The following is a 14,090-nucleotide window of genomic DNA, read 5'->3' on the forward strand; positions in this document are numbered from 1 at the left end:
TAAGTGGCCTTGTTTTCATAAGTGCAGTGCACCTGGCAGCTCTCATGGAAAAATCAGCTCACTTATTTAGGTGCCTAAATGTAGATTTAAAGGCCTAAGTTTAGGAACCCTGTAGAGCGGAGGCCACTCCAGCATGCTTCCTTTCGGTCAGGTGTGGTGCCGCTGGTGAACTCTTCCTCACTTCTATTCACCTAGGTTATAAACCAGTCCAGACAGACCTTTTAAATCAAGGAGCACCCCTTTTGCAAGGGTCTTGTTTATTATCAAGAGCCATAAACCTAAGTAGGAGTTCACTTGGATACACCTGGGGACATTTGTCATCTCTGGCTTAGTCCAACTAGTGGTCTCTGGCTCCTTCTGTCAGGAAATTGTTCTTTCTTGCTCTTGTAAATAATCTCTATTTCTGGAACCACTCCTAGTACCACCCTGGGTTACTCCTTTTCAGACCCTCTAAGCAGGAGTCCGCAGCTCTCCTTTTTGGAGCTGGGCTGTATTGATTTAGTCTCTTGTTCTCACCTTAAACAGGATCCCCCTTTCCCTCCGTTCTCCTCTCTGGAGCTAGGTTCTATTAATCCAATCCTCTTTTCCTTCTTAAGCAGGAGCCCTTAGCTCTCTTCCCTGGAGCTGAGTTGTTGGTTAGCCCAGTTTTTCCACCCACTGACCCCTTTCCTTAATTAGGCTTCAGGGTGCTCACAAGCCCAGCCTTTCTCTGCTGATGTTTCCTGGTGTCTATCCTGCTATGAGAGAGGAGGCAGCCTTTGTGTTGGTCCCCTTCTCCCAGCTTATCCTCCAGCTGGCTGTGTGAGAGGAGAGCCTTGCCCTGCCCTCTCTGGAAGGCTCCTGGCCCCAGGTCATCAAAGAAACAGTAACAGGATTTCCTCCCGAATGCTTCTCACTCCTGGGACTGCTTCCTCTTTCCCAATGAGTCTTGGGAGACAGGTTCCTATATATACAATCAGACCTTTCAGCCTCTTAAAGGGCCATGCTACACGATGGGGTGAGCTGACCATTGGGCCCCACTATCCTTAAGAGACATCACCCCGTCACAAACCCATTTTTGAAAATATTGGCCATGACAAATAGCTAGTCTTAGTCATAGTTACTTTGATATCTGCTCATCGTAATTATTAACAATAGAAATACTGTGAAACTATGGACCTTTTCAGTGTGATTTTCTTTATTTAAATACTTCACAACTGGATGATTTGTGATAAAGTCTGGTGACATAGCCCACCCAAATCTTCTGTGCTAGATTCCTTGAAAGTGCATTAAAATTAGCTTCTCATTAGCTGGTATATTTCTTCCCTAGGGCACAAATCATATGCTACTACAGTTTAACCGACTGGAAGATATTTAACTGTAAGAATCAAATCAAAGGTTCACACTTTTTTGGTATATGATTGGACTTGCAGTGCATAGTAATCTGACAAACATGTATTTGCAAGTGAATAAGAATGTGATTCCAATTCTTTTCTGTTTGCCATCTGTTCGTTTGTTCTTTCTTTAAAAAAAAAAATCTTTGACTGATTTTGGAGACTAACCATTTCTTCCTCCTCATCTCCAATTTTCTTCAAGTTACCCTTTCCAGCCGCTGCCAGTTCAAGACTCATCAAGTCACAGGGAACTTGCTGCATTCTCTTAGGCTGTTGTTTCATCACAAGGTTGGAGATGGAAGAGACTTCATAGTTCATCCAGTCCTTGATAAAAATGAAGGATTATTTCTTACTGTACATTTTCTAGTGTATGAGGCCATGATTCAGCAAAGCACTTATTTATATACATAAGTATTTTGCTGGTTTGGGGCCTTACTGCTACTTTAGTAGTAAACTGAATAGGCTGAGTGCCTTTTACCCTCGGATGTAGAGGATTAAACTTTATTGCCAAGAGAGGGCTGGGAAGGAATTTTACTTTGTGGCATAGACCTTGGGGCTTTTTAACCTTCACTTGGAAGACTGAAAACCAGTTACCTATTCGGCTTAGGTGGGTGTTATTGTGCATTAACAGTGTGGCATGAAGGTGAGAGAAAGGTAAATATTGGTGAACCTCAGTCTATCCTGTTGTCTTCTTCTTTGTTCTTAAGTATGCTCTCCCCCTGTAGTGGATCTCTGACTGAATGTTACATAATCAACATATACAATTTTTTTTATGGTAGTGCTTTGAATTTGTGGTCTTTTGGTTATAGCAAGGTATTGGGAACCAGGAATATCTTGGAGCTAATGCTGCTCAAACCACTGAGTGACTCTTTGATTTTTGGCAAGTCACTTGGCTTCCTTGTGCTTCAGTCAATCCAAATATAAATTAGGTAAAATACAGGACTTCTTTGAAAACCTGAAGCTACTTTTGAACTGAGCTTTTCTTGGAAAATAATGTAATCTTGTGTAATTGTTTATACTATATCTTGGTTTCTCAAACTTTTGGAGCTACTAACACCCTTCTGGACTAAAAAGTATTTTGCAACACCCTATCTTAAAATCTCTAACCTCAAACATGAGCAGGTTATTTGTTGTAACCATACCAGAAATAATTAACTATAGATGTCAGACAGCAAATTTGAATTACAAAGGTGGTACAAAATTTTAGCTGAGGCAGGGAGGTAAAATTATACTGTGCAATATGAGTGAATTGAGTGAATCTGGCCTCTTTTCTCCAAATCAGCCATTGTTTTTAAGCATTTAAGAAGCTCCAGGAAAATGTATAGTATTTTATAATCTTTGCCATTTTTAAAATCTGTTTGATTTTTCTCATTATCTTTTCATTATGTAGTACAGTTTGTTTTGCGCAGAGTATACCTTGCTTATGCTTCCCCCTGTTAGCTAACACACCACATAGGCTTAGAGGGGGACTAGCTGATTTATCTCAGGTAATGTAGGTTTGTGTGAAGGGAAAATGTACTTATTGGTACATTCATTTTCTTTTAATGAGTGTTTGGTTCTCAGAAACCTGTGCTGAAGGTCTAGAACTTGTCACTATACGCATGTCATAGGCATGAAAGAATTCAGTGAGTTGTGCTCAAGTCATTTCTTTGAGATGTTCCACCTCCATTCTTGACCTTTCATCAGTAAGAATTAACAGAAGTTAAATCCTAGTGCTGCTGTTTTGATTCTAAACCTCAAATTAATACCAGAAGACATGTTCATATATAAATATGAAACAATTACTATAGATGTCCGGTGGTTATAGTAAAATAGAATGGAGGCATGTTACGTAACGTTCAGTTGAACTTTGTAATAACCTTCATATCAAACTGACTACAACAGCTTTAAACTAAACTGTATCTTTCAATTTAATTAGGAATCGGAAACCATACTAATGTTATGGATTATAATACTTGGATGAATTCTTCAACATATAGTGTCTAATATGCTGCTGAAGACTAATCTTCATATAAGAGTTCTGTAATGTTTAGGGTTAGGGAAAATCCACACTTCTGGATTCATTAGATATGACTAATATGTATCAGTTGAATATTGATACTAAATATGAATCCTGAATAGCAGGAAAAGTGAATAGAGAAGAGTCAAACAGCTATGGGGAGGGAGTCACTCTCATAAGGAATGAATGGGACTGGGACTAGGCTTGGTGAACACAGTTGGAGGAAGCCATTTTACATATCCAATATCCAGAGTGAATTTTAGAATCAGACTTGTATGAATATGAATCCAGCAAAATGGGCAGATTTGCGTGCAGAATGATTGTGGCTTAGGGAATTTTCACATCCCTAACATAATTGCACAATGAGGAAGGACCATTACTTGAAAGATTTCCTGTGTGAACTTGAGGACTAGTCTGATGGAACTCTTTAAAACTGATTCGTTAATTCAAGAGTTTTAAAATCTACCGGCAATGGTTAATAGGAAACTTTCCCTGGCAAGTTAAGGAGGAAAAGTCTCCTGACATCAGTTTTTGCATAATTTAAGCCTTCATTTTAAAAAAAAGTCAGGTTTCCAGCTTTTGTGGTTGCAAAGAAGACCTTTTGAATAGAACTGCTGTGGTGTTGTCTGACTGAGTCTGCAGACAGACAGCTCCATTACTTCTGCTGCAGCCCATAGCTTTTCCAGGCAGCTGCAGAGTGAAATTAACCAGACTCTGGAAGATTCCATACAGTCTGCTAGGGGCTATGTAGATCTAATTTATCTGCAGAGCCCTTAGCATTCATTGCTGTAGTAGCTATAGAAAACCCTAAAACAGGTAGATGGCTTTACTGCTGCTGCTCAGAACTCTGTGGGTAGCAATGAAATTTACAAAAAACATGTCTCTTTTGCTCTACAGTAGAAGCAGAGGCAGTCTCTGGGAGAACTGCAAGAATGGGGATTTGGGTATTGGTTGATTTCCTCCTCTCCCATAATCAGAAGTTTGGAGAAGTGAGAATAGTTTAATTCCTCACCAGTCCAGTAGCTTCTGAGGTCCCTTCCAATCCTGATATTCTATGAAGTGGTTCAGGGATAAGGGGAGAAGGGGATTAAAAATAGGGAGAGATTTCCCTTCCAGCAGTCAGGGGGCTGGGGAAATTTGGTTTGAGCAAGTATCTACCAACCTCAGGCTGATACCAAGCTTGGTTCAGGAAGATGAGCACCTTAATAGAAATCCTACTATCTTCCCATTCTCAGCAGTCAGAGGTGTGAACTGGTCATCTCATCATGTCTCCTGGACCTCACTGGTGGGATGGAATGGAGTTGAAGGGCAAGGGAGACCTCCATTGTTTGTTTGGTCTCTGGCTAGCAGGTATCTGGGAAATTTTTCAAACTCATGTTTGTCTGTTTCTTCCCTGCCTTTAAATCTTCTTGCCTGGTATGGTAATGTCTATGCCATATTTCCTCCTTTAATGGCAATCTGACATTTATTTTTAAAATATTTTACGCAATTACTATTTTTATTATGGTTGCCCACCTCTATTATCACCTACCACCTTTCCACTTCATCACAATAATATATAAGAACAGCATAAAATCTGGTTTAAAATGACTGTTCTAAATCTTACGTACATTTATAATCCACCTGACATGTTTAACTTGAAGCGAATAGCATTAAACTGTCTGTTAAGTGTTCTTAAAACAACAGGATGATGTATAATTGTTTTCTGAAAGTAGAGGCACTTTAAATCTTCAGCTCTCATTTAAGTAATGAGTTTACTGCAGACTAGCCAGGCCATTAAAATTGATGCCATCAACTAAAAAATGTGGTAAACTCTCACAAAGTTCTAAAATTTGAATTACTATCTAAGCAAAATACTCATAATAATAAAAGCTTTATAAAGAATCCTGAAAGATCCCACATAGAAAAAAATGGACCATGGAACAAACTAGGACATACTGTATTCAAATAAATACAGTGTAGGAATGAATGCTCATTAAAGCTGTTCAAATGTTATTAGTAGAACTGGTAGAAAAAATGTCTAAATTTAGATGATTTTTGGTGAACTTTTTTCTATTTTTTGACTAGCTGGTAGCTTTGTTGAGACTTTTTTGAAATTCCTTAGAAAGCTATTCATGATTTTGTGTGTGTTTTTTAACAGAGCTCAATCAATTAGATCTCAGCATTGGCTTGCCATGACAGTTGACTGATATTAGATTCTAGTAGATTATTATTTTTGACCCCAATCTTTGCTATATATCTCTGTGTTCTTCAGTTCTATTCGGTACTTAGTAGCACCCACAATAGTTAAGCAAACTAGTTTCTCTTATAATCCCCACATATCACTTTCTAAAACACTCACCTCTTGGGTTGAAATTTTCCATGATTGAGGCCAAAGTTTGCCTGCCTTAATCTAGCAAGTAGTCTTGTATTTCACCCAGTGGCTAACTGCTCATTAGCTTTTGACACTTAAATAAATGTGTGTGTGAAACATATTTCAATTTTTCTTGTAACACTTATTAAATTGTTATTTCAGCTTCAAATGTTGGCATCTTATATATTCAAAGCTTAATGATATATGTCTGAATGCTTTGTAGTTTAAATATTTACCTTATAAAGATGGGAAACACAAGTTAGTTAATCACTGCATATCCTTCTGGCAAACTTGTTTATGGGAAATTAAGCAGCAGTATGTTATAGACCCTTTTCTGGAAAGTGTGGTGGAATAATTTGAATTCTCTTCTATCCCTGAGCTCAGCAACTCTTTCCAAAATGTTAGCAATTTATAACAACAACACTTAGCACTGCTCACTTTCAAAGCATTGTACAAACATAATTAACCTTCACAACACTGTTGTAAAGTAGGTCAGTGAATGTTGTTATCCACTGTTTAATCCTGAAGAAATTGAGGTAGAAATGTTAAGTAATTTATCCAAGAGCACTGTTCTTAGCCACCAATACTTTGCTTACATCACTAGATTACACTCTTCTCATTTATTCCTATATTCTCATATAAGGCCTGATCCATAGCCCATTGAAATCAATGGAAAATTTCTCAGCGAGTTCTTCAAAAGATTTAGGATCAGTGTCATACGAAATATGTCAAAGGTTGTGACTGCTGTGGGCATTTTGGAGCCACCACGAGCAGACCTCCAAAAGTAGCTGGGTTGACTGAAGCATTACTGAAAACTATGCTTATTTGTATGATGGACTTTAGTGGGAACCCTGAGTTGATCATGACCAGCTAACACATACATAATCATGTCTTGCCCTATCTACGTGAGGTGTGAAGCCCTGTTTAAAATCCTGTTTGCTAACACACTTTTAAAACACTACCATTGTCCCTATTCTAGACATGCTTTTTACAAACAATTTCTAGTTATATGATTCATTAATTTAAAACAAATTAACTTAGCTCTCTTGATATGTGATGGGGTTTATAGCCTAAACATCTGTCATCCCATCTTCACTGCAGAAAGGATTCATGGAAAGCAGTAGCAATGTAAGGTTCTCCAGACTACTTTGCCAGTGATATTGTCACTCTACTGATATGAGACAGGTTGCAGGCTTCAGCCTCTTTGCAAAGGATCATGGCTCTCTTCCATTCAGGCCAGAGAATTAGTGTTCGAACTCTATGGAACGTTTTTGAAATTTTGTAGACCATTACCATATGTTGGGTGTCTATTTCTGATTGATCATTAAGGTTACTGACCTTATAATTGATACTTCCATTTCAAGTCAACAGTCCAAATCAAGCTGGTAGCATCTATCAGCCTGTTTGTAACATTCTCATCACATATACTCAGGACCAAATGCTCAAAATCCTGTGCACAAAATTGTGCGTAAAATACATCACGTAATTTGCTCATATGTGAGCATGCGGTCACTATAATTGTGTTGCAATTGTGCGCATGTAGTGTTTGAAAGTTTTGGTGCTTGTCACCAGAAGCCATAAAGTGACCTCTTTGTATCTCTTACAGATAAGAGCAGAGCAGGTGCAAGGTGCATACTTCTTGCCTGAGTTTGCACTTTCTCCACAGGGGAGTTTTCTTGAAGATACAACAGGAGAACAATTCCTCATTTACCGCTATGATGATCAGGTCAGTATGCTGTATGTAAAAACAATAGAGCTTTGTCATATTCACCCCATAGTGACACACTAAGAATTGTTTGAATGTTCCTGTGAAACAAATTAGTCATTCCTTGTGTATTGCTTTTGGATGGTGCATCAGGTTGGAATACAGTGAATCAAATGATAACATATTAAACAAGAAGCAAAATTAGAGAAGTTAATTGTAGAAATTAAACAACACTTTGTAGAAATAAAACAAACTTATGGAAAAGTCTGATCGAGTTTAATTGAGAGGAACTCTATAATGTTGTGAGGATATTTAATAGATTTCTACAGAAGTACTCTAAAATACATGCAACTAATAACAATTGGCATTCTTTCTGTGGGTCATTTGGACTATCTAAAAGAATTCTGTAGCTGGGATATAAATTTCTATTAAGGAAGATGTCTATTGAGATATTTAAAAAACCTACAGAAATCATATTTCATTAAATTCTATGACTTTTTCACAGGGGAAACTTGTTTGTATGTTAATACTTTACATTTGTATAACAGCATATAGACAATAAGTGATTTTCATAACATCTCTGTGACAAGTCTCTCAATTTTTCTAAGTTTACACAGTCAATTGTAGAGCCAAGATTAGAACTCAGAAGTTCCTGGTCCTGTGCTTAGTTGCCCCAAACTTGCTGCTAGTTTTCATATGTCACTTTAAAAAGAAATCGGAAATATTTATTATTTAGAAAGCCTCTTTTTATAAAGAAAGATTAGTGAATGCAGTTTTCCAAATGACCAAAAGAACTGAATTAACATTATGGGCTGAATTATACTGGAAAATGAAGTATTGTATCTTATAAGTTATTTGAATGTTACTTGGTATTTTGTATTTCTAGCTTTTTTAAGAGGTCAGTGACCTAGCATGTTCTTAAAGTGAATTGCAAAGAAACAAACAAAGGGAGCATCATAATGGATGAAGCAGGGTATCTGGAAAGTAACAAACTTTGTATCTTAATTAAAAAACAGTAATGCTTTCTCCAGACCCTATAGATAAATTATACTAAACATGGAGTACAGATATAAATGTACAGAAAGTACATGAAAGAAATCCTGTTAATCTTGGCAAAAGATCTAAAGTAAACCTAGGAAGTGTATGGCATGCTGTGGAAATTTACTCATACCACAGTGTGTTCCAGAAACCCACTGAACTCCACATCAAAACTGTCTGAGTTGCATTTGTAGACACACAGAGTGCATTTTTTAATGTAAGTGAAGTAGGAAGATTCTTAGAAAACAAGGCACGAAAGTGAAAGCAGAGCAGTTCTTGCCCTCGGGTCTGGGTATGCTGTCTGCAATTGATTGCCAATTTTATTGTGAAGGGCGATCTCATCACGGTATCTTTTTTTTAGGAAAAATATTGTCGTTAATATTTTAACCACTGACTCTAAGGGCAAAGATTGAGATGGGCTTTGTAGCCTCTTCTTGCCTAAAACTGTGTATCTGTTTAGGAAGAGTTAAAGGAGTAGTTAGAATCTGAAAACATGCTCAACTACTGTAAATTATTTGTCTGAATACTGTTGAAATGTATGTACAGTAATTCGTACTTCTGTTACCCTAGAGGCTTTTGATTGATTTATAGAGAAGGTACCTAGATGAGCTGTCCCCTGGACTCAACACCTGGGAAAGCAATAAGTTACAGAATAGTAAACCACAGCTGCAGCCTAGGCTGCATTTAATGACAAACTTGTAAAAAACCCAATAAAGATTATACACGTTTTGATGAAAATAGCTTCCATTGAATGGAGCAACATTTAGAGAAGAAGACAATAAATCCAAACATAATTGAGTGCATTTCAGAGACTTTTAATCAATCACAGTACGCTGTATGGTGAACACTATAGCTCATTTCTGAAAACGCCTGTTCCAAATCCCATTGCAGTCAGTGGAAAGATTCCTATTCACTTCAATGCAGTCTGGATCAAATCCTGCCTGTGAACAACCTGAGTAGTTCTTCCACAGACGACATGTAACTCTGGAGCTTGCTGGCAGGAAAAGGGCTTTTTTTTTAGAATTAGCCTGATGCTATACTACTTACAGCTCCTCCCAAGAAATTAAAATTAGTCATCTTGAAAATAACTTTGGATTCCTGGAACTCTTAACATAGTAGACCTACAAATGAAGAGCTCAAAAGTAAATACAAATAACAGTACTAGTGCTTTAGAATGGGAAGTCCGTCCTATAGGATTTTTTAATATAATATCAAACTGTTGAATGCAAACAGTAATTGCTATAGCTCTATGGCTGAGCTTCCTGTGAGTAAATTAAGAACTCTTAAATGATTGGGAAAACTCTTTGGCAGAATTGGTTAATGATATAAATAAAAGAATTTATAATAATTAAAGCTACTGTTACTATCACTTATGAAAGTGACACATGTTTGAGATAAAAGATAGATTATTCCTATGAATTTATATATGTGTGTGTATGTGTGTGTATAATACAGAATTTACCATATGCCTGTTAGTAAGCTGAAACCTTGAATGTATTAATTCTCTATATTTCATTCTGGAATGGAAGAAACTCTAAAGGCAGAATATGAAATTCTTTACCAGGTAATTCTCTCTGAAGTCTCTGGGCTAGATCCTCAGCTGGTATATGTTGACATCAATCAATAGAAAAACACCAGCGTAAGATCTGAACCATGATTATCTTGGTCAGATTCTTGATATGGTTTAATTGTTGGCAGACCTCGGGAGCACCATTTCCCACCTTTCCCAACTATCTATGAAATAGTCTGTATCTTGAGTTGCATTTATTTTGTATTCAGTTTTAATGCTTAGAAAATATGGACAAGTTCAGCAATCAGTTGTTTTAGCATCATCATCATTGTCATGATCCAAGATTAGTTTCCTTATGTTCTCCAAACACAGGAATGTTTCAAAGAAGTTTTCTTTGGCTGTTGTGTGTGATATTTTTCAAGCAGTGAGCCAGTTTAATCTGGACCGTTCATTCCTTTGTTAGTAAGTAATCTTGGTAAAATAGAGCTGTTACTTAAATATTCAATAGTATTTGCTATCTTAAAAGACAAGCTTAAAGCAAGTAAGTATTAATGGGAACACATTGTACTCTGTTCTAGCCCGACAGAATTACATATGGATATACAACATAGTACGTTTTGTTCTGGTTTGTTCTGGCAAGAGTGTGCTTAAATTTTTCTACAAGATTACACTAAACCTTTCACATGTTGGGTTGCTGTGAGTATACTAAGGAATTACAAGCAGATGAAGTACTTTTCTTAGATGGCTTCTGAGACCACTGTTAAATATGTTTGATCAAATGGTTTTTCTAAGGAAATCTATGATTGCAGAAGAAACTGTGTAGGGCCTGCCTGTCCACAGTTAGATATTTTTGTGAATGTCTGTATAAAAATAATATGTAACATGGTTTCTTGCACATTTTCTCTTTTATCTTCAGGGAAAAATGAAGACAGTAAATTAAAACTGGTACATTCAAGGGTTCCCCAAGAGCAGAAACTTGCTCAAACATAGAAGGATGCATTTTCTAATAGCTCCTGGAATGTTAAATAAGCTACATCTTGCACTGGTACGTTGTGTACCACAGTTCTAAAATTCTATTGAGTCAATGTCATTTAAATTGAACTTAGTTTGAAATAAATGTTGGTATGTGGCCAAAGATCTTGCTTGCCCTGAGACATGCCAGACCAGAAAGAAAACTTTACTTCTTTCCCCTCAGTCTGAATTTGCTTTTAAGAAAACAAACAAACAAAAAAACACATCCCATTTTGAGATGCTAGTTGTACTTTGCCATAAGGAATAGTTTACTGTGCTGGGGTTTTTTTTGGCTTCTCACCTTTTAATCTACTACAAGGAAATATTTTTTTTCCAAAATACTAGTAGTACTGGAAATTTTTCTTTCAGAAATAAAATGTTCTTATTTTCTGATACTCGAGGTACTGCTTCCAAGTATTAAAACCATTCCACATGACAGACCACCAACAAAGACAGCAGTGAGAATTTGGTTGGTCAAAAACTATTTGAAGCACCTTCCCACTTTGGTTGGCTGGGGAAGACAGATTTTGAATAAAGAGGGTATCTTCCCTTGTTAAGTGAGAAAAGGCTTTCTTGACTTCTTTGCCTCTAGTGGATCTTGCATCATCTAAGTTTTGTGATGTGTGTGTCATCTTAAACTCCTAACAAGAGAGTCATGATTTTGGCATCAGATGTGGAGCTAAACTGTCAAATCTTGGCAAGGAAACAGTGTTTCTAAACAAATCTTTAAAAACTTTGAGCAGAAAAGATGGTAAATATTAGATTCATGAGAAATCACCCAGCAAGAAATTAGTATAATGGAAATCTGCACTTGGAGAGTTCAGAGAGTGTGTTTGGATGCTCCAGGTGAGATGGAGGCCAGTGTGTCTGATTCCAGTATATGTTGCAATATACAAGCTGGTGTAGCTATGATAATATCTAGCCTTCCTCTGGATTTGCCAGCAAAAGAAATCTACCGTGGGGTACAGGTCAAACTAGGGAGACTGAAATATGTCTATGTATGCCTGGTCCTCCAAGAGGACACACATCCTGGCTGTCTTGTAAAATAAAACTATCGGAATGATATTATAAAGACCTGGAGGACCTCAAGGATGTCAAGAGAAGAATATCTGAGCTCCTTTTACTCTTCCAAGTACCTATAAAGCTAAGGTTCATGTAATAACACAATGCTTTTAAGATGCTGTAATCCGTAGTAAAACACAGAAAACAATGTGATAGGTCTCGCTTGCAATGGGGCAAAATTGGAGTAACTTCATAAATTATTCTGGATTTTCACTGGTGTAACTGAGATCAGAATCTGAGATCAGTGACCACAGTTTGTTCAATAAGCATAGGTGAAACTGGATTATCTCTCAGTTGGACTCATGTTCTCTCCAGTGAAACCATGGGCTCCACTTCTGTGTTTATAGTGCATGTTTTCAAACACGTTTCGAAGCTAGCTATATGTCTTTGGCCTTAACATGAAATTTAATGAACTGATGTAAATCCTCATTTGCCAGCTCTTACTTCTCATGTGTCCATGCGCAGTTGGCAACAGATTTGTATTTACTGTGTAACATACAAGGAACACTGTATGCAGTGTTTTTGTAGCTGTGTCCATTCCAAGATATCAGAGAGGCAAGGTGGGTGTGGTGTCTTTTACTGCACCGACTTCTGGTGGTGAGAGAGACGAGCTTTTGAGCTTACGCAGAGCCTTTCTTCAGGTCTAGGAAACTTACTCAGCGTGTCACAGCTAAACAGATTGTTTAGCATATGTAATTAACACATTTTAACGGACTTTTCAAGGTGAAGTGGCTCATTAACACCCCTTCAGTCATGGGGGGGAAAGGGACGGAGGTTGTTACTGGGTTATATATTGTTGTAATAAACCATAAATCCAGTCTGTCTATTCAGTCCGTGATTTTTAGCATCTAGCAAAGTTATGAATTTAGGCTCCCAGGCTCATCTTTTAAAGGTGGTGTGCAGGTTTACTTTGAGGATGAAGACTGATCGGTCAGATAGAGTGTTCACCCACAGGTGATATAGTGTGTTTTGTCTTTTATCGTTTTCCTGTGTGAGTTCATTCAAGAGCATAGTGATTGTCTGGTTTCACCCATGGAGTTGCTATTGGGGCATTTAGACTGCTGGATGAAGTTATTCCACATGTTGTGATAGGCATGTATAGGATCCATGGATCGTATAAGGTGTGTTGTGGGGGTGCTGATCATTGCAGCAGTGGAGATATGTCTGCAGGTTTTTCATTTGTTGTTATGGCAGGGTCTGGTGCCGCTTTGTGTTGGTGTGTCCTGGTCTGTAGGGAGCTTGCAACTGATGATGAGCTTGGAGAGGTTGGGGGGTTGTTTGAAAGTCAGAAGAGGAGGTTCAGGAAAGATTTCTTTCAGGATGGAGTCCCCATTGAGTATGGATTGTAGTTGTTTGATATCTGGTATGGGTTCCAGTTTGGGGTGGCAGGTGACAACTAAGGGTGTCTGGTTGGAGGGGGTTTTATTTCCATATTGAATCAGGTTCTCTCAGGGTATTTGTGTGGACCATTCCATGAGGCGATGTACTTCTTGGGTGGAGTGTTCTTGTTTGGTGTAGGCGGTTCTGAGTGTGTAGAGGTATATATCCTGGACTTTCTCCTCTGAGCATATTCTGTGGTATCTGAGTGCCTGGCTGTAGATAACAGATCTCTTGGTTTGTTTGGGGTGGCTACTGGATCTATGAAGGTAGGTGTGATGATCCGTGGGTTTCTTGTATATGGTTTCTGGAGGGTTCCATTGTTGAAGCTGATTGTGGTGTCCAGGAAGTTGATGCTGGTGTGGCAGTGTTCCACAGAGAGTTTAATGGATGGGTGGTGGTTGTTGAAGTTGTGATGGAAATCTATGAGTGAGTTTAAGTTGTCTGTCCAGATGATGAAAATATCTTTGATGTATCTCAGATACAGCATTGGTTTCCTGGTGCATTTGACTCGAAATTCTTCTTCAAGGTGGCTTATGAAGAGGTTGGCATTTTGATGGCTCCTCAGACTTCAAAGGAAGTTGAATAAGGTCATAAGGTTGATAAAGCTGTGTAAAGATATAATCATGAATAGGTGTTTCGTTGTTTGTGAAATTTAACTA

The 14,090-nt window shown here is 37.8% G+C and overlaps 1 protein-coding gene across 6 annotated transcripts in view; it reads left to right on the forward strand.

The window, feature by feature from the left end:
- ADAMTSL3 (ADAMTS like 3) overlaps positions 1–14,090 on the forward strand; it is a 277,102-nt gene that overhangs the window by 34,946 nt on the left and 228,066 nt on the right. For all 6 annotated transcript variants that reach the window (XM_043524045.1, XM_043524044.1, XM_037911341.2 and 3 more), the window contains exon 3: positions 7,332–7,451. In XM_043524045.1, the coding sequence (XP_043379980.1) occupies positions 7,332–7,451 (120 nt within the window). The remainder of the gene's footprint in view (positions 1–7,331; positions 7,452–14,090) is intronic.

This window comes from Chelonia mydas, chromosome 10, assembly GCF_015237465.2.
Source record: "Chelonia mydas isolate rCheMyd1 chromosome 10, rCheMyd1.pri.v2, whole genome shotgun sequence".
NCBI classification, from domain to species: domain Eukaryota; kingdom Metazoa; phylum Chordata; order Testudines; family Cheloniidae; genus Chelonia; species Chelonia mydas.